The sequence below is a fragment of the Carassius gibelio genome, chromosome B21, assembly GCF_023724105.1.
Source record: "Carassius gibelio isolate Cgi1373 ecotype wild population from Czech Republic chromosome B21, carGib1.2-hapl.c, whole genome shotgun sequence".
Taxonomy (NCBI): Eukaryota; Metazoa; Chordata; class Actinopteri; order Cypriniformes; family Cyprinidae; genus Carassius; species Carassius gibelio.
The window spans coordinates 14897662-14916266 of record NC_068416.1 but is presented as its reverse complement, the minus strand read 5'-3'; the positions used below and the strand labels follow the sequence as shown (position 1 = coordinate 14916266).

General features: G+C 37.2%; 3 protein-coding genes across 4 annotated transcripts in view; 1 reads left to right on the top strand and 2 right to left on the bottom strand.

Annotated features, from left to right (window-relative positions):
• The first annotated feature begins 1149 nt into the window (after positions 1-1149).
• Positions 1150-3841, top strand: LOC127985700 (peroxiredoxin-5, mitochondrial). The gene is made up of 6 exons (XM_052587760.1): positions 1150-1318; positions 2416-2550; positions 2843-2974; positions 3098-3136; positions 3236-3300; positions 3458-3841. The coding sequence occupies exons 1-6, from the start codon at positions 1226-1228 to the stop codon at positions 3561-3563; spliced, it is 570 nt and encodes a 189-aa protein (XP_052443720.1). The 5' UTR covers positions 1150-1225; the 3' UTR covers positions 3564-3841.
• Positions 3842-4386: 545 nt separating this feature from the next.
• LOC127985698 (nuclear RNA export factor 1) lies at positions 4387-14947 on the bottom strand. Its single transcript, XM_052587757.1, has 21 exons — positions 14701-14947; positions 12985-13201; positions 12731-12908; positions 12522-12605; positions 12318-12422; positions 12049-12129; positions 11893-11962; positions 11702-11790; positions 11320-11427; positions 11129-11238; positions 7255-7291; positions 7028-7099; positions 6889-6944; positions 6692-6799; positions 6499-6560; positions 6124-6239; positions 6002-6044; positions 5602-5671; positions 5344-5526; positions 5177-5237; positions 4387-4830 (listed from the first exon to the last, which is right to left on the bottom strand). The coding sequence occupies exons 1-21, from the start codon at positions 14732-14734 to the stop codon at positions 4792-4794; spliced, it is 1923 nt and encodes a 640-aa protein (XP_052443717.1). The 5' UTR covers positions 14735-14947; the 3' UTR covers positions 4387-4791.
• A 636-nt stretch (positions 14948-15583) lies between these two features.
• The window catches only part of LOC127985699 (seipin), a 9435-nt gene continuing 6413 nt past the window's right edge, over positions 15584-18605 (bottom strand). For both annotated transcript variants that reach the window (XM_052587759.1, XM_052587758.1), the window contains exons 5-11: positions 17707-17841; positions 17490-17587; positions 17245-17386; positions 17075-17156; positions 16925-16990; positions 16732-16797; positions 15584-16150 (exon numbers count right to left, since the gene is read on the bottom strand). In XM_052587759.1, the coding sequence (XP_052443719.1) occupies positions 15969-16150; positions 16732-16797; positions 16925-16990; positions 17075-17156; positions 17245-17386; positions 17490-17587; positions 17707-17841 (771 nt within the window). In that variant the 3' untranslated portion in view covers positions 15584-15968. The remainder of the gene's footprint in view (positions 16151-16731; positions 16798-16924; positions 16991-17074; positions 17157-17244; positions 17387-17489; positions 17588-17706; positions 17842-18605) is intronic.

Genomic DNA, 18605 nt, shown 5'->3' with positions numbered 1-18605 from the left:
GTAAATATGTGACCCTGGACCACAAAACCAGTCATAAGGGTCAATTTTATGAAATTTATACATCTTTTTTATATACATCAAATTTATACATGTCAATTTATAATTGACCTATTTACTGAAGGAAATGTAAAAAAAAAAAATCTTTACTTAATATACTAATTATTTTTGAGGATGATGATTTTTATTATTGCTATTATTATTGATTTATTATTATTGTGTTAATCAGACCATGGAAATTAAAAAGAAAGAAATTAAATAAAAAAGTAATTTGAAAAAAAAATCTTTCAGGACAGGTAAATTGGTAAAGAGATAAATGTAAAAGAAAAAAAAACCTGTGGGGAAATATTAAAGATGACGAGGTAAAAAAAATATATATATATATATATATATATATTATAAATATTCCCATGGAATATGATGTATATTATGAAATTTGTCAAGTCATTGTTGACATGATTTGGCTACAGAAATTATTTTGTGTTATAAGATGCCCCATATCGGGCGAATTTCCTAATTGAGTGTTCTCTATGACATCAAAATAAGCCTGTTTAGGCTAATTATTTCCATCATGATTAATTTAGACTAAATGGAGTTCATAAATCAATCTCTCTGATTTATACGTCATTTAATGAGTGATTCTCCCTCATAAATATCACTGGTGTCCGCTGCTAACAATTTCAAATTCTGGCCTGTATATTGGTCTGTGCTCACTAATTTAATTATCTCCCCTTGATACACTCAACCCCTATTTACCTTACACCTACAGTCCTGCAAATATATTTCATGAAACTGTATTCTGTCTGATAAAAAAAATGATAACATTTTCCATGAAATTTTCCCTTTTATAATTGCATAACTCAAAACACAAAGAAAAAAAAACATTTATCGCAATTACACCATCCTTTTCCAGGAACTAAACGCTTCAAGGACAAATTAAACGCCCTAAATTTGTATTACGTTTTCTGTTACCATATTAAAAAGCACATTGTAGTTTAATTTGACCTTGATCTTAAGGCTTGTAAAGACAAATAAAAAAGACATAGTTCAGTTGGACAGACAGCGGGGGTGGAGTAATTCGCATTAACAGTTAATTACTATCCTAATATCAGTGTATTATGTTTACTGGTGTAATAAAGTGCATCAGTGGAATCCTCGAGTGGAGGGGCGGGAGGATGAGCGTTGTGTTTCCGCGCTCGAGCTGCTGCTGTTCCTGTTACATAAAGTCATGACTTCAATTGCTCTTCTACAGAAAGGCTTCCGTGCCTCCCTTTGCATTAGACTGCTGCACTCCACTCGCAACAACAGCATGCCGATCCAGGTAAGAACTGCAGCAGGACATCCAGAATCAGGACCATAGACAGTGCACAGGACTGGCGTTGGTTTCGCACATGACCTCGGCGCACTGTTTTATCCGCTCGGTGCCTAAAATAAACGCTTCTAGATTACTGTGGCGGCCATCAGTATCTCATTCACGCGTTTCATAACACAATCGCGGGTTATTTTTCAGTGGTGTGTGTCCGCGATGTTACGATTTTGCGATTTTCTTTTCCTAATACTAATTCAGATATGTTGTGGGCGATCAGTTGAAGCAGTAGTGATAGAAGTAAACTATTTCCTTCTTGTAACGCTAGGCCTGACGCGCGACGCCAGCTGCGGGGTTCGCGAGTGTATGGCAACACCAGAACTGCGTACTTCTCAAATGTTCTCGATTATTTCACATCTTGATATTAGATATTAAACTAATATACTAAGAAGCAAACACAAACTAAGGAGAAATGCAGTTGTTTTATTTAATTTAAGATTAAAACAACAGAATATATATATATCAATAAATAAAAACATAAAGCAGACACACAGGCTACATTAGCAAACACAACTTTGTGTAACAGTGTAACATAAATATTTGAGAATTAGTAGTTATGGGAATTATGCATGACAAAACCTGAAAAATAAATAAATAAATACTATTTTACATTATCCTAGGCTATATACATAAATAATATTATTTTGTTATCATATGGTTTATGGCAAATCATTTCGGAATTCCAGCATGCAACGTTTGGTTGCTGAAAAAAATAATCCTACATTAAAAAAAAAAAAAAAATCTTGTTGATTATCATTTTCGAGTCCATGAGTTTCCCTACCAATGGTATGACAGAAATATCAGATTACTAAAAAATATCTGATTACTCAATTGTCAGAATAATCAGTTCATCACAGGTAGGTGTAATATATAAGATGAAATCCAAGAACTGTTAATGCACTTTTTTAATGATGTATAGGAAGGGAACCTGCTGTTAACAGTTTTAGCATTGTTTTTACAGTCCTTTACCATTAAAATGAGAATCATGGTAATGTTTATTGCACAAATAGCACAATTCTTTTTATAAAAATTATCTTTTTAATTTTCTTCAGGTTGGTCAACATCTTCCAGATGTACAGGTGCATGAAGGAGACCCGGGGAACAGCATCTCGATGGCTGAACTATTCAGGGGCAAAAATGGAGTGCTTTTTGGTGTGCCAGGAGCATTCACACCTGGATGTTCAAAGGTGAAGTAAAAAAAAAAAAATGTAAACAAAAATAATGTTAACCTCAAGCTAAATCATTCTCTCTGCAACATTAAAATATCTGAAGATGTGCTCATAACATCAATAATTATTTTAACGTGTATAATACTATGAGCATTTTATTAATGGCCGGGCCTTAACTGCAACATTCAAGTTGTCCCTTATGGAAGAAGTGCAATAAAACAAATTTTGTATATAATAACACAAGTTAGTCTTGAATAGATGTGCACATCTCTTGTCATCTGTTTGTCTTTATCCACTTGTGTTTTCTCAGACTCATCTCCCAGGGTTCATAGAGATGGCTGGGGATTTGAAGGCCAGAGGTGTGGATGAGGTCGCTTGTGTGTCTGTGAATGATGTGTTTGTCATGTCCGCCTGGGGAAAAGAGAACGGAGCAGACGGCAAGGTGGGAAAACTCTCCGCCCTTAATGAACCTGGTTTTTACAAAGTCTTATTCTTATCTTTAAGGATTCAGACAGACAGACTGGAATTATATATATCGAGTCATTATATGGTTTGTTTATTATAGGTGCGGATGCTGGCTGATCCCACTGGAGCATTCACAAAGGTTACACTTACTTTAAGCACCTTCAGGCATTGAAATCAGAAAATATCACAGGATTAAATGTTGTTATTTAACTCAATGCATTCCCTTGTCTCTCTACAGGCTGTGGATCTCTTCCTGAACAATGATCACTTGATCCAGGTGCTTGGAAATGTAAGGTCTCAAAGGTGAGATGCTCAGTCGTGATTATGGGATCTACTTTATTTTGCATAATTTTTTTCCATAAAATACGGGATTATTTCTTCTCCACAGAAGATGATAGCTAGCCAAATAGGTGAATCACTGACACTTTCACTTCTCCTGATCCTGGCTGTGTGTGCGCAGGTATGCCATGCTGATTGAGGATGGAGTGGTCAGGAAGCTCAGCGTCGAGCCTGATGGGACAGGTCTGACCTGCAGCTTAGCCCCAAACTTTCTCAGTGAGATTTAAGTTACCGACTGTGACCAGTTAACAATACACAATCCGTCACCCAATTGCCCAATTATCGTTCCAAAAACAGTGCAATGAAAACTCCCAACAGTGAATAAACACTATTGCAAATTCTGTAGGAAACCCATATGAGGAACTAACTTGTTTACTTGTGCAATAATTCATAGTAATGCACAAGTTTGGCTGTAAAGCGCACAAATCTCTGTTTCTGTTGGTTGTGTATAACCTACTGTGTAGTAGTAACCCAAGCAGCAATAAACATTTTCCTCTTGACTGAATCTAATTTGGTGTGATTTTTGAAGCATGTACCTGTATTTTTCGGACTATAAGTCGCACCAGTCCAAAAATACATCATAAGGAAAAAACATAAGTCACACTGGACTACAAGTCGCATTTATTTAGAACCAAGAGAAATCATTACCGTCTACAGCCGTGAGAGGGCGTTTTATGCTGCTCAGTGGTAAACTACAGAAGCAGTGAGCAGCATAGAGCGCCCTCTCGCGGCTGTATACAGTAATGCTTTCTCTTGGTTCATGTCTCTTAGCTCATTTCTGACGGTTCATGTCAAATTAATTTTGATAAATAAGTCGCACCTGACTATAGGCGCAGGACCAGCCAAACTATGAAAAAAAGTGTGACTTATAGTCCAGAAAATAAGGTACTGTAATGGAAGTAAAACCATATATGCGTGCCTCTATGATGCAAGTTTGATGGCACATTCAGCTTTTTTTGATAAGACATATTGTACTGAACATTGTATCATTTTCCTTCTAAGCTATAATAATTCACAGTAAAATACAACTCACTCTTACAGTCTAGTAAATAAGATCATGGTTAATATTTATTTTACAAAACACAACAAGCAATGAACAAGTACTTTATTTGTCACATCTGTCTCATATTCGACATGACAACATTTAAAACTAACGGAAACCTTGAACCGCAAAGTTGGGGAGAAAAGAAAAAAAAAGATTCTCAAAATACATATTTCTTTAAAAATAATTCACATAATGGGGGGAAATTGTTTTAGTGCCTTCCTGAGTTATTTTCCTATCTTATTTTTGCTCTGTAAACTTGATTCTCCATGGTAAAGAAATTAAATTGTTGTTTTCTTTAGAGGAAAAAGAAAAGAATAAAAAAAAAAACAACCACAGATTTTATTTTAGATGGGAAGATTCAGGAAGACCCCTTGCGGTTTAGGGTTTCTGTAAAACTTCCAACAACTCCTTTATTTGACGAACGCGACATCTGGGATCTTTCCTTGTGCCTGTTTAAAAAGGACAAAAGCATCCATAAGATAAATGCAGGATGCATGAGTATTTGAAGAGTTCATTTGCAAAAACGGATTGTAAAAAAAGTTGTCATCTGACCTGAATACAGCGCATTGATTTGCTAAAATTGACTTATAGGCTTCGGTTCACAAACAAGTGTGGTTGTTGTCTTCTGCTCTAAAATAAGAACTCATGATGCCTTGAAAGTGGATAATACCAGCTTTTTTCACAAAACATGTTTGCGCTATATGTGGAAAATAATGCAAGGCACTCTGCTATTTTTTAATTTCTCAGTTTTTGTAAATGAACTCTTAATTTATTCTTGTGAACCACTGGTGTTACCTTAAGGCCAGTGAAGATCTGAGCAGCCCTGTCAAAATCCCATTCGTTGTCTTGTAGGCACCTGAAATGAGAAATTTCTGACCTTGACAAGCCATCCATCTTTATATGACTCTAGAAAAAGAACGAACAACTAACAAAAGCAATAATGAACGTATTGTAGTCCTTACTTTTGAGACCATTCTAGGTTCATTCCAGACATTAGGGAGAAGGCAGCAAGCATTTCTTGTTGCGGGGCGGACAGAGTGGGAACAGGGCTGCTGGACGGCGTGGGGGCTGGGGCAACAAATGCACGTCGAATTTCCTCCGTAGTGGCATTTCGAACGAAGAGCTCGTCATTCACAATGCACAGACTGAAGAGAAAATGTTACGATGAGATGACCAAATGGCACATAAAGCCAAATTCATTTTTATAAGTGAGATCTTACCCAGCATTTCCAGCAGGTACGGCAATGAACACCCGGGAGAAGGCTCTGAATGAGTCTCGCGATTTGCCATCTGCTTAAAAAAAAAAAAAAAGAAGAGAAAATGATAGTGAGTCACAAAACCCCCTCAGTTCAGAGTAAAGGTCCTTGCTCAGAGTCCAAAATGTTCACGTAAAAAAATTTAAATTGGCCTCACGCGATGTCAATCACATTTACACACTACCTCCAAATCTTTCGTCCGTCATAAAAAATTTGGATCGAATTTGATTTTAAGTGTTTTTTTGCATCTGTAGCATGCATCTTGAAAGGAAAGGATGACGCATGTGAAAAAAATAAAAATAAAAAATGCATACAAGATTTTCAGACTCAAACGTCTGTCTTAATGATTTTCGATGGAACTCACTCTCTTTGAAAACTCCACTGACTGTAAATGCCAACAATGTAGCCTGCAAAAAACACAGATGCAATTAGAACCGCATATCTGAATGTGAACCATGCAACCAGAAAACGGCAAGTTTGACTCACTGTGTAGGTGTTGACATCTACGATCAAGGAGGCGATGTCATGTTGAGTTTTGGGGAGTTCGTTCAGGAAAGCCACCACGTTTAATCTTGTGTGTTTGATCAAACGAAACCGTGTAGCTGAAAGGAAAACGGCATAACTCAGTTCACACAATTCAGGATACAATTTAATACTAAAAGTGCAGGCAACATTTATTACTGCAGTGACTTTTTGCGCAATCGGGAGCTTTGTGAGAGGATGAAAAGTTCCCTATGGAGGTTACACTTGTGTTCAAGTTGCTTACTCACATTTGAGCAACAGGAAAGCTGATTGGGTTTTTTGCCCAAATTGCTGAAATATGATAGAGGACAGAAACTTGATTATTTCATAATTACTTACTGGGGTCGTCTTTCATACGCCTGATATTGCGACAGTCTTTCTGATACTCCCCTAAACTACTTCTGCAGAAAAAGAGATGAGAAAAACGAGGTAAATGTTTGTGGACCATGTGGAAGAAAGATCAGATGGTACTGTTCAGTACAAGTCAATCGTTTTTGTCTAGATGATAGAGGAGAGAGGATGTGTGCTGTACTTTGAAGCGTTCTGCAGGGTGAAGGGAATACTGAGGGAGAAAGCTGCCCCGTCATGGTAGGCGTCCAGCAGGGGCTGTCTGTCTCCGGAGTCATATATGCTGTAATATCTGGAGAGTGAGACAGATACGTGAACATACTGATCTGAACGTTTTAGTTTTACTGCTGGTGTGTTGTATAAAGATCCAAGAATGCGTACTGTTGCAGGAAGCAAAGGATGATGTTCTTGATTTCTTCAGAGCAGAAGTAGCTAGCCTGTGTTTGAAGTAAAACAGAAGTTAAGAATGAAAGCCACATATAGGTATCTCAGGGAAGAAAGGGTGAAAGCTTGACCAAACCTTGGAGGGGGGAAGAGTCGCAGGAGCGACTTCCAAATCAAAACCAATGGGAGGCGGAAGGACGTGTCCATCCTGTTATGGATAAATAAACAGAAACGCAACACATCAATTCCACAATTTAGCCGAAGATGAATGTGACTACATATTCACTTCTAATGGTTACCAGAATTGTATGTTTGCAAGCTAATAAATGTCACACCAACAGATGAACACTGTGGATTTCCTACCAGTTTGAGCAGCTTGGGGAATCGTTCCCGAACGGCACTGTCCAACAATCACGAAGACACAACAAGAGAGACAACATTAGCAAAGACTGCACACGTGCCAATGACACGGTCCAACACTAACTCAAAAACTTCAATCGGGCCATCTTAAGTATGGGACATAAAGGCAAAGATGATTCAATCAGAGTAATATATTTACTTACAATTATCCATCAGGCTTGAGATATTGCAAAACTGTGGATTTACACATTTTACACATCAAAAGTTTGAGTTCAAAAGTTTGAGGTCGGCAGGATTTTATTAATGCATACTCACCAAGGCTGCATTTATTTCAATCAAAAATGCAATAAAAACAGTAATATTGTGAAATGTTGCAATTGTATAAAAATAACTTCTAAAAAGGTATATTGTTCCTTTTCAGTATCATTACTCTAGTCTTCAGTGTCACATAATGCTTTAAAAATCATTTTAATATGCTGATTTGGTGCTCATGAAACATCTCATTATCAATGTTAAAAACAGCTGTGCTACTAGGGCTGTCGCGTTAAACACAATATTGCAATGATGTGCTATTGACGAGCAAACTGCAGAGGTTTGTGTCTGCAGTTTGTGTACCATTCTGATTTGTACAGAGGCTCCATAGGTTTGCACTTAAGCCTAAACGGACAGCGAATGAGAGAGAGAGATCAATGGAGCATGTCATTATGTCAGGTTAATGTTCTGTTATGTGGATCATTATTTTGTCGTTCTCTTCTGTTTACTTCACTTCCTGTTTCATCCGTTTGGTTTCAGTTTCATTGGTTTCTGAATATGGCCTGGTTATATCGTAACACATACACACATATATGGTGATAATACCACATACTTGAGCCACTCAAAATTACAAGGGAAATTCTTTCACCACAAAAGCCCTATGTGCTACTTAAAATGTTTGTGGAAAAATTTATACTTTTTTTTTTTTTTCAGGATTCTTTGATGAACAGAAAATTTGAAAGAACACCATTTATTTAAATTATATATTTTTTCTAACATTATAAAAATCACTTAAATTTAATAAGCCTTTCTGAATATTCATTTCTTAAATAATCATCTTATTTTATGGAACACAAACATTTGAACAGTACTGTGACAGTTAAAACAAACACCATTCATTCATTACATTTGCACAAACAGCAAAGGTTTGCTGGACTCAAGTTTGTGTTGAAAAACGTGGGCATTTCAGCCATGGCACCAATCAGCCAATCACAGCCCTGTTCCAACTCCCTCCCACCCCCCAGCACAGTACTTACCCAGCCACAATACTCACCACCGGTGCCCCCTACAGGCCGAAAAACAGACACACACAGGCTGGCAAAGGATGGGGGCAGTGGGGTGTTGTGAGGGGTAGAGTTTGGTGAACATTCACACCACCAATCAATCAGTCAGTCAGTCGCTCAGTTTTTTTTTTAGCACATTTAGGAAGTGTTCTCGGAGGAAAGGGATCTGGTGACATACTGGTGGTTCCTACGGTCAAAACTATGGGGTACTTATTTTTTTTTCCAGGCACTAACATACAGATCGACAAATGTTGGCATGTTAAGTTGTTAAAACTTAAAGTGTAAACAGTTCATTAGGTGCTTTTTACATTATTTATAACAGACCTAACTGTGAGTAAATTTAGCCATACACATTGGTGAAAAAATATATGACAGTAATGGATGAACCACAGAGGAGACAGTAAAAGAGAAGCTATACAGAGAGATGATCAGATATAAAAAAAAAAAAAAAGAACCCCAGAAGAGCACAATTGTTGAACCCCGAGCCTCTGCACAGAGCATAATATGACTGAAATAAATGAGTGCTATAAAAGGTGTGTGGGTTATTTGCCCTAATTCATTTGGACCCTACTATTAAATTTAAGAACAGCAGGGCATTTATACAAACTGTTAATTGAAGCTTCATTTGAGCCCAGACAGCTTACTCTTCTTTTGCTTATTTAGTCATTTGTGGCCTATTTGATATTGAAATGATTATTTTAAAAGGTTTCCTGTGATCCTCCTCCAGTATTTTCTCCCAATGTTTTCTCTTTGGTGAATTGATGATCAGATGATTTTTTTTTTTCAAAGTGCTCTAGGACGAGGATCATGAAAATGGTCAGTCTGACCAACTATCCTCCACCTTGGTTTCAATACAGAAACAGAGAGAGCGAGAATTGCCTCTGCTCTCATTAGTCATTTTGCACCATGAATAAAAAGCTCATATATCTGAGCAGTGCTTGGCTCAAGGTTTCTCTTAAAAACCTCCCTTCTCCTTCTCCACCAGTAGCATCTCCTCACAAACAACTCATCTTCTTCCTTGAATGGTCTTCATCTCCAAGACGTTGGCTGTGGCCAGTTTTGCGGCTGTGCCTGCCTTAGGTTGTCCCAGAATCAAAAGTTGGGATCTTACCCGTCCTTGACTAACCAGCCTCTCACTGGCCACACAGTATCAGCAGTACATCAGGTGTTCGACTTGTGCAGGGCGGCTGGAGGGAGGAGGGTGCCAGCATTTTAGACAGGTGGAGCACAAAAAGTACTTAATAGAGCCTCATCTCCAATGGTTGTTCTGTCCTTGTATGCCAACTTATTCATCTGCATTCTGGGAGGTCACATGCAGAAGCTGCTGCTTAAACTGACTTTAATTGCTGAAGTATAAGCTGATGAAATTTACAATATGCTTAATTGTTTTAGAAAAGCCAATTGCCAGGTTCTGTGCAAAAAGCTACAGGGACAACAGTGACGGGGCAGAACAAATGGTTGGAAAAAGCAAGAATGGGTGAAAGTGTGGAAACCATAAAGAACCAGAGGCGGTGTCAAACTTATGCTCCTTACTGGATTGCCACTGGAACTCGAACGAGTAAATATCATCATCACATGCCTGATGATTAAACTAGTGGAAAATAATCAAGAACTCTTACTTTAGCATTTAAAAATCACACATAGAGTGGGATAGGGCTGTGTATCGGCAATAATCTGATGATACGATACGTATCACGATACAGGGATAGCGATACGATATGTTGCGATACTTTAAGGCAATATATTGGTACATTTCTTATTTTAGCAATAGAAACTCAAAACAAAACAACTGCCATGAATCTTGTATGATTTTTACAAAAATATAAATAGATATTGCGTTTTTGAGAATCGACAGTTTCACCAAACAAAATATTTGCAATAAGTATATAAATATTTTCTTACACCCCTAGAATGGGACTTATGGATTAAATTTTTCTCTCTCTTTAGAATAACATGCAGTGATTGGGACAATTAATAAATACATTTTACGTGTAATAAAAACTAAATAAAATTAGGCACACTTTCTACCAGGCATTTCCGTCACGTCAGACTCCCTCTCGCCAGGGATTTTTTCTCTTGATAATATTTCAATTTAAAGTGAACCTCAACTCACAAATCTGAAATATTCAGCACACAATACATTTATCTTTCTAATTGACTGCCAAGTTTTCTAGGTGTATTTTACACACCAGTTATAGAGCCATTAACACAGGTTTTTTTTTTTTGTACTGAACTACAGGGGTAAGGCTTTGCATATGCATGCATTCAAGTGCATATGCGCACACACGCACAACTATTCGGTTTCAGGCCTGAAACATACTCTACGCAAGTACGTGAATGCAGACGCTTTGTGTTGTTGAACACACTGCAATTTATAACGCAACACATGTATGCATTGCATTCTAGTACATTACAGAAAATCAATCAGGTTAATATCTATAGCTTTAAGAGCATACAGGCTTGCCGAGTAACGTAAGGGCGTATATTTTAAAGCACTGCGCTTGATAATTATGTACTTGTGTATAGTATTTTTCTGGCAACAAATGGCAGAGAAGTCTAACCTGACGTAGTCGGCCTGGTTCTTGTAGTGTCCACATAAAGGATTTCCCTCCAACAACAGTTCCACCAGCTTCAGACCCTTCAGTTTATCAAGCTCTCTCTCGGTCTTCAGCTACAAGATGATACAATGACACATGACTGACAAGCCTAGAGGAAACACTAAATCTATAGGTATCAGAGAGCATAATCATACCTCGTTATGTGAAAGATTGAGAATCTTCAAGTTGGGAACTTTGTTGGCAATATCCGCCAAGTCATCCAGCCTGAACAACCGGTTGTTGCTTAGGTTCAGACAAATCAGCTATGAAAGGAAAAAGAAAAATGTTTTCTGATCACATCTATAGAGTTAACTAATGCTCAAAAGGTTCTTGATAAAGAACAAATCTTTTGGTAGCTTCCAAATGTTTGTACTGTCACTGTTGATCAATTTAATGTGTCCTTGCTGAACAAAAATATTAACTTATTTTTGTAAAAAAAAGAAAAAAAAAATTAGTGACTAATCCAAATTTTTAAAAAGGGAGTGTATTTGCTTGCTATGCTTTAGGAAATCATGCAAGAAAAATGTTACGTTGTACCTCAGGAATGTTCTCCTCAATTATTTTGATAACCGCCAACATGGAGTTCCTCCGATTTAAAGTGACCTCAATATTTTGAGAAACCAAATCTGCCAGAAAACAACAACAAACATTTGAGCTATAGCCTTCAACAGGCCAAAATGAATAAGTGTTTTTTTTTTTGAGAAAAATGACTGCATTGAAAGTCCAACCTGGATCGACTCTGATGTTGTTCAGATCAAGAGCCTGCTGTGACCCATCAAAGCGTTTAGCCATGCATTGCTGCAGAAGACAGTCAGTAATTATCCAGAAGTGAAATTAATGAAAAAACATCCTCTTGCAGGCTGCTGCAAGTAACAATCCCTTACTTTCAAATGCTCCAAATCTGCGGCCTTCAGATCAGTGTGAATCAAAGCAGGTGGTGGGCAGCTGTTCATAATAACGGTCACCTATCCATCCAACAGATTAACACCAAATTACACTCTGGTTAAACTAGAAAGTCTTACCAAATCTGCACATAAACAAATTAAAGTATTTTTATGGCTATTACTTTAGAAATATTAAATTACAATAACGACTAGATGCCATTTCTGCCATCTTTAAATGTTTAGAATGCATTGCATTTAATGAGTATTACCTTATATCCATCTTTGTCCGTTATTTTCCGTGACACTTTAAACAAAGCGTTAGCAGTTGTGGCGTCTTCAACATAAAACTGGGCCTTGTTGCCATCAGTGTGATACTGGGACCAAAAAAAGACAAACCGGAAGCGATTTAGCAATCTGACATGGGTGCTTTTCTATATTCATGCTGTGGAAAATGCATTTCAGTGTATACTTACATGAACGGCATGGAATGGCATGGAACAGACGCTCTGAAGTGAAGACAAAAGCCAATCTTTGTCATATTTCTTCCCGAAAGGAATCTGTGACCAGACACAAAAGACAATCACAATGTAATATGGCAACAGGGTCATGAACGTACTTTAAATTAAAGCCTAATACATTCATAACTGCTTAACTCATGTGCTATAATGTCTAATGTACTAACAGTCATTTTAAACCAGTTCTTGCGGTTTCCATCAGAACCACTGCCACCTCCACCTCCTCTGGCTCCATATCGATTGCCACCTCTATCATCATTTCCACCTGCACCTCCGCCGCCTCCACCACCACCACGTCCACCTTTGCGATTATCTCGCCGATTCTGTGGTCGGCCATATGGATTGCTGAAAACAAGCATAAAATCTTAACTACTGACCCTCAATGATTATATAAGAAACAAAGTAGCCCCAAAGTGCTTACAATCTGCGCTGGCCACCACTGTCTTGAGGACCTTCGGTCATGGCCACATCTCCATCATCATCCTGAAGTCTGGTCCGAGGACCAGGGCCTCCTCCACCACCACCGTGACCACCTCGATGCCTCGGCCGTGAAATCGGATCGCTGTACAGCGGGGCTCTGAAAGGACCTCTGCCTTTACGGTTACGATGCTTTGGTCCACCAACACGGTCATCATGCTCTGAAAGTTGTGTGTTATTTTACATTATATACTCCATATATGGTCTAATTTTACTTATAAATATGATGCATGGTGTTAAAAGTAATCAATATACTGATCAATGTTGAATTATTCCAAATACAGATTGAAAATCAAAGGGACTACCCATTGGGCAGTATTGGTGGTTTCCATTGAATTGTACCAGTGAATTTAAACAACCCTATGAACTTTGGGTGGGTTCCTGAGTATGACAGATACATTTCAGGTTTGATGAATCTCTCATGTGTAGTGGGCGACAGATATATCGCCAAGGCCATCAAAATAAACTTAATGGGCAATGCTGATATTTGAAAATCAAGATCGACAGAGATTGAGATGGGGTAACCATTATCTTGACTTTGTTGCTTTGCAATAAAGTGTTATTTGACATCTGGAACTTGAGCTTCATTGACAACACTGAAGAAATCCGTCACTTGCGCCGCAAAACAACAAAAGATGGAAGATGAAAGAGTCAGTGGTGTGAAAACAGGCGTTTAACAAATACATGTGACATAATCCCTGTAATCAAACTAGTGCTAATGGGCCACTGCTTGGACGTAAATTTTGTTGTTGGAATAATTTCACTCTATTACACATTACTGTGCCCCTAAAGAAATTGTTGTCCATTTTTTCCAAAAACCTATCACTAATTTCCAATGAGAAATCAGCATTTCAGACACTCAAGTGTTCACTTTAAAAAGATTAGATTACTTGGAAGTATGTTTGAAACCAGTTTTCTTCATATACAAAAACGTTGCTCACCTATCTTGTTTAACATGATTTTATCCCTATAAAGCTCTATTTTTGATACGTTAAAGATCTCTGAATTATCATCATAATCAATAAAGATCTCTGAATTATCATCATAATCAATAACTTTTAAATATCAACTTAATTCATTTTTGTTATGTTTTAAAGCTTCAATAAACTGATCCGTTTAAAATAACGATACATAAACGTATGTCAGTCTTTAGTTGTTGAACATGAACACTGTGCAGTGCTCTTGGTCTAAGAAACAATGAAGGCAGGAGATGAACTACAAAACTATGCAATTTGCTGGAAGGCTCCTCTCGGGTTTTATTATTCGTAAGTAACGTTAGTTTGGTCAATATTACAGCAGTTCAATATGACCTCATAACGCATTACCACCATGTGGTCAGTTCACCCCGCTCCATATTATTTTCACAACCTTTCACCAAATATAACATTAAAATCGGCTAAATAAGTTTGGATAATGCGTTCACCGTTTGTCTGCACTAACAGCTAACAACAAAAACACATCACGCACCAACAAAAACAAAGGCTAGCTGGCTAGATGATACTTATGTAAATTATAGAGTAACGTTACACGATGACAGACTACACAGAGTTAGAAAACGGTCTTTGAGAAGCAGTAAGATTGTGAATAATCTTAACTAAACCTTATTCATGTCAGACAATTTAAATGGAGCTAAGCGCTTTTGCTAACGGCTCAAACTTACCACTATAGTAGCGCGAGTCGTCCGATGTCGCCATCTTCTACGAAGGCTTTAACGCTACTTTAAATGTAAAATATAGGACCTCCAATTGTTGTTTTCCTATTATTATTATTTTTTTAATAAAACAAAATCGAGAAAAATAAGATAAACTCTTTGTAGGCTCGCAAGATCGGAATAGATCTTTTCTGGCCAGTGATTCGTGTGAGAATAAACAGTCTCAAATGACGCTGCGCCACTTTCTTCTTCTTAAACCCAGTGGAGTGTTTGCGGTTCTCTATTGCCTCCTAGTGTTGGACAGTAAAAGAATGACTGTCCATACAACACGATGGATGGATAAGCTGCTGCCTTCACGTCTGATTTATTAAATAAAACAAATAAACATGAAGTAAACGGAAAATGCGAGGATGCGAACATTCTTCCTTTTATAATGTTTACTTATTCGCTCACATGAACTCTATGCAAAATAATAAACTAAACATACCAGTACATCTTTGGTTAGAGTGGACAATTATTCATGAATTGAATTAAATAACTATAAAAAAATAAAAACACCATATACTTCCATAGTAGGCTTAATTTTGCATGTAGTCTTGGAATATTATTTTATATAGTAAAAGTAATAATAAAAATACCATAATCGTAATTAAAATAATATTACTAAAGTTAATAATAATACAACTACTATTATTATTATTTCAGCATGTTTCCCAAATAAACAATACTTCAACGTCCTCTTTATTTTTCACAATATGTAACATGGTCTTTAACAAAATATGTTTTGCATTTTCTGCTGTAAAATAAGTGAAATTTATGAAACAAATTGTATAATATTCCAAGAATTTGAGTGGAACTGCTCAGCCATGGTAAAGATTTTTGTGAGAACATCATAACGCAGAGGAATTCAAGGGAAATTAATAAAGTGGAAGTGTTGAAACCTTGAACACACTTACAGTAGTTACACTTTACATGCAAAACTGTTATTGTAACAGAAGCACAGACATCAGTAAGGACAGGTTAAAGCATGACAGGACTCTAAAGGTGACTTTTAAGTCCTATAGTTAGTTATCAGCTAAAGGAGAACAATAGCAGCAGAACAGGAAATTCTCTTTAGCTTCACATCAGCTCCACGAGGTAAACTGGTTTCCAAATGCATCTGAAAAAAGTGTTTATGTAAAAATGCATTGCAGAAGGAGTGTCTCAAATATGCTAGCTATGAGTCACGTAATGTAACAGAATGTATGTGCGTCCGTGGTTGCTCCAGAGTTTGGAGCTCAGAGCCTCATCCAGGGTCCAAGCCTTTGTCTAAGGCTGGTGTTTGAGGACTGTGATTGGGTAGTTTCTTCATTTTGAGTCCCGTTTCCCATTCCTGCTGCCCTCTGCTCATGATCTGGGTCCTCCTCGCTCAAATGGGTCTCTGCAATATGAGGAGCCTCAAGGAAAATGGGAGCTTCATCTGTTGAAGGAAATATTAACCAGTGAACGGACTTGGTCTGTAAGCTTTATTACCATTCAAAGTTTGGGCTCTGGATATCTTTTCTTTTCTTTTTTTTAAATATAAATTAATACTTTTATTCAACAAGGATACATAAAACTGAGCAAAAGTGACATTAATACATTTATAATGTTACAAAAGATTGCCATTTCAAATAAATGCTCTTCTTTTAAACTATCCATTCATCAACAAATCCAGCAAAAAAAATTTTTTAGCACAAAATGATTAAAAAAAGAACATTAATAATACTAGGAAATGTTTCTTGAACACCAGACTGATTTTCTGAAGGATCATGTGACACTTAAGAGAATGAATGAACACATTTAGCTTTGCCATCACAGGAATAAATTGCATTTTAAAATACATTATTTGTAATAATTGTATGACAATTAATGTTTTTACAATAATAAATTTCACAATTACTGGTTTTACTGTATTTTTGATCATTTTTGATGCAGTCATGGAAGACTTTTCAAAAGCATTTAAAACCCCCCAATATGTTCTCATTCTATTATTCTTATGCTTTAAGTTGATATTTTTACCAGCTTCATCCTCTTGCAGGTGATTCAGTTCCTCTGTCCCAGTCACACTAGGACTGTCCAACTCACCTGCACAAACAAACATGATTGCATGATTCTTCACTGACTTTTATCGCCCTAATGTGCATATGATTGCCACAGAGATCTACTGCATTACTTTGATCACATTTTCGTTTTGTTGCATGCTCTTACTCACCTTTGTTTCGAACCGTTTGTTTCGGTAGATCTGCTGCTTCACTGCAATCTCTCCCATATGTCATGACTTGGAAACAGCAGGAGATTTGCGTATTATTGACTGATCTGTTTGGTTGACGTGATCATGTGTGTGCAGTAGCTGTGTTCTTACTGGGAGTGCTGGTGGATGAGTGCATACGTTTACGTGCTTCTTCCCTCCTCTGCTGAAGACGTGTCGAGTCTCCCATCGTCACCTGTGTGTGTAAACAGACGTCTGGAAAGCATCCAACGGAAGTGTGACAGCGTGAAAGTTAAATAGATTAGGCAGACAGATGGTCTTACCTTCACTCTGACCTGCTCGGGGGGATAAAGCCCTCCCCAGATGAACTGCAGGTAACTGAAGAGCACAATGACACAGAGGAAGGTGAAGTTACTCGCCACCCCAACGACTGCAGACATCACAGGGAAATTATACAGGAGGTATCTGTAGCAAAAGGGAAAAGCATTACGGGGAAAGTCTTGAGCCGCATCACTTCAAGGAACACGTATAGTCAAATAAACTGGTAAAACCAAACCATGGCAAATACCTAACACCAGCGAAGCAGGCATGGATCCTCAGCTGGGCAGAATAAATCTGGACCCTGCGGGACTGAATCTCGATCACAGCACCAACGGCAGGCTGGTACTGTGAAGGACAGATCAATATAATGCACGGTTTTTAAATACACATTTAGATTTAGATATGTACTTGTTGTATGAATAATATGAAAAATGCCAATGTCTTTACAAACTCTACAAACTCACAAGGTCTGATTTGAAATCTGGGTAGAGCTCGACCTCGATGAGCTGTTTCTGCTCAGACACACCTGTGAGCAGGAGCGGGGAGAAGAGCAGTGTGCTCATGGTCTGCAGCAGATTGGAGCGGTAGTGCAGCATCGTCTGATGAGGAAAAAAACAAGGAACTAGTGAATATGAGGTAAACAGCTATGTACTGACAGGTACTGGAATATAAAAGGTTGAATGTACATAGGTCCATAAACATCAAATTTGAATCTAAATCAAACTGCAGATCTCAGACAACACATTCCACAATACCAGACACTTGTTAAGTGCATTTAAAACCAAATAAAGCAAAATGAAACCAAGTGAAAGTTTGGGATTTTTTAAATGTTTATGAAAGACGTTTCTTATGCTCACCAAGGCTGCATTTATTTAATCAAAGCTACAGTAAAAAATAAATATTTTATTTCAATTTAAAATAGCCATATATATATATATATATATATATATATATATATATATATAATGATTTTTATTTAGATAACGGCAAAGCTGAATTTTCAGATAAAGGCCTCTATCACCAGCTAGCTATAATCTTTTTCTATTCTATCTGTTTTTTTTCTTCATTTATTACATAATAATAAAATAAAAAACTTGCAACCTGTACTGCATTAAGCCAACTGATACTTGTCATCACTCTTTTGTTGATTTAGATTCCATTGTCCTCACTTTTAAATCACTTTGGATAAAAGCATCCTCTAAAAATGATTAAATGTAAATCGAATGTGAATTTAATGAGACATTGCTAAATAAAAGTATTAATTTCTTTAAAAAAAAAAAACAACAGTAGTGTATACCGGTTAATAAGGGATATTTGATTGTGCATGCACATTTTCCCAATTTTTTTTTAATATTATATTTGC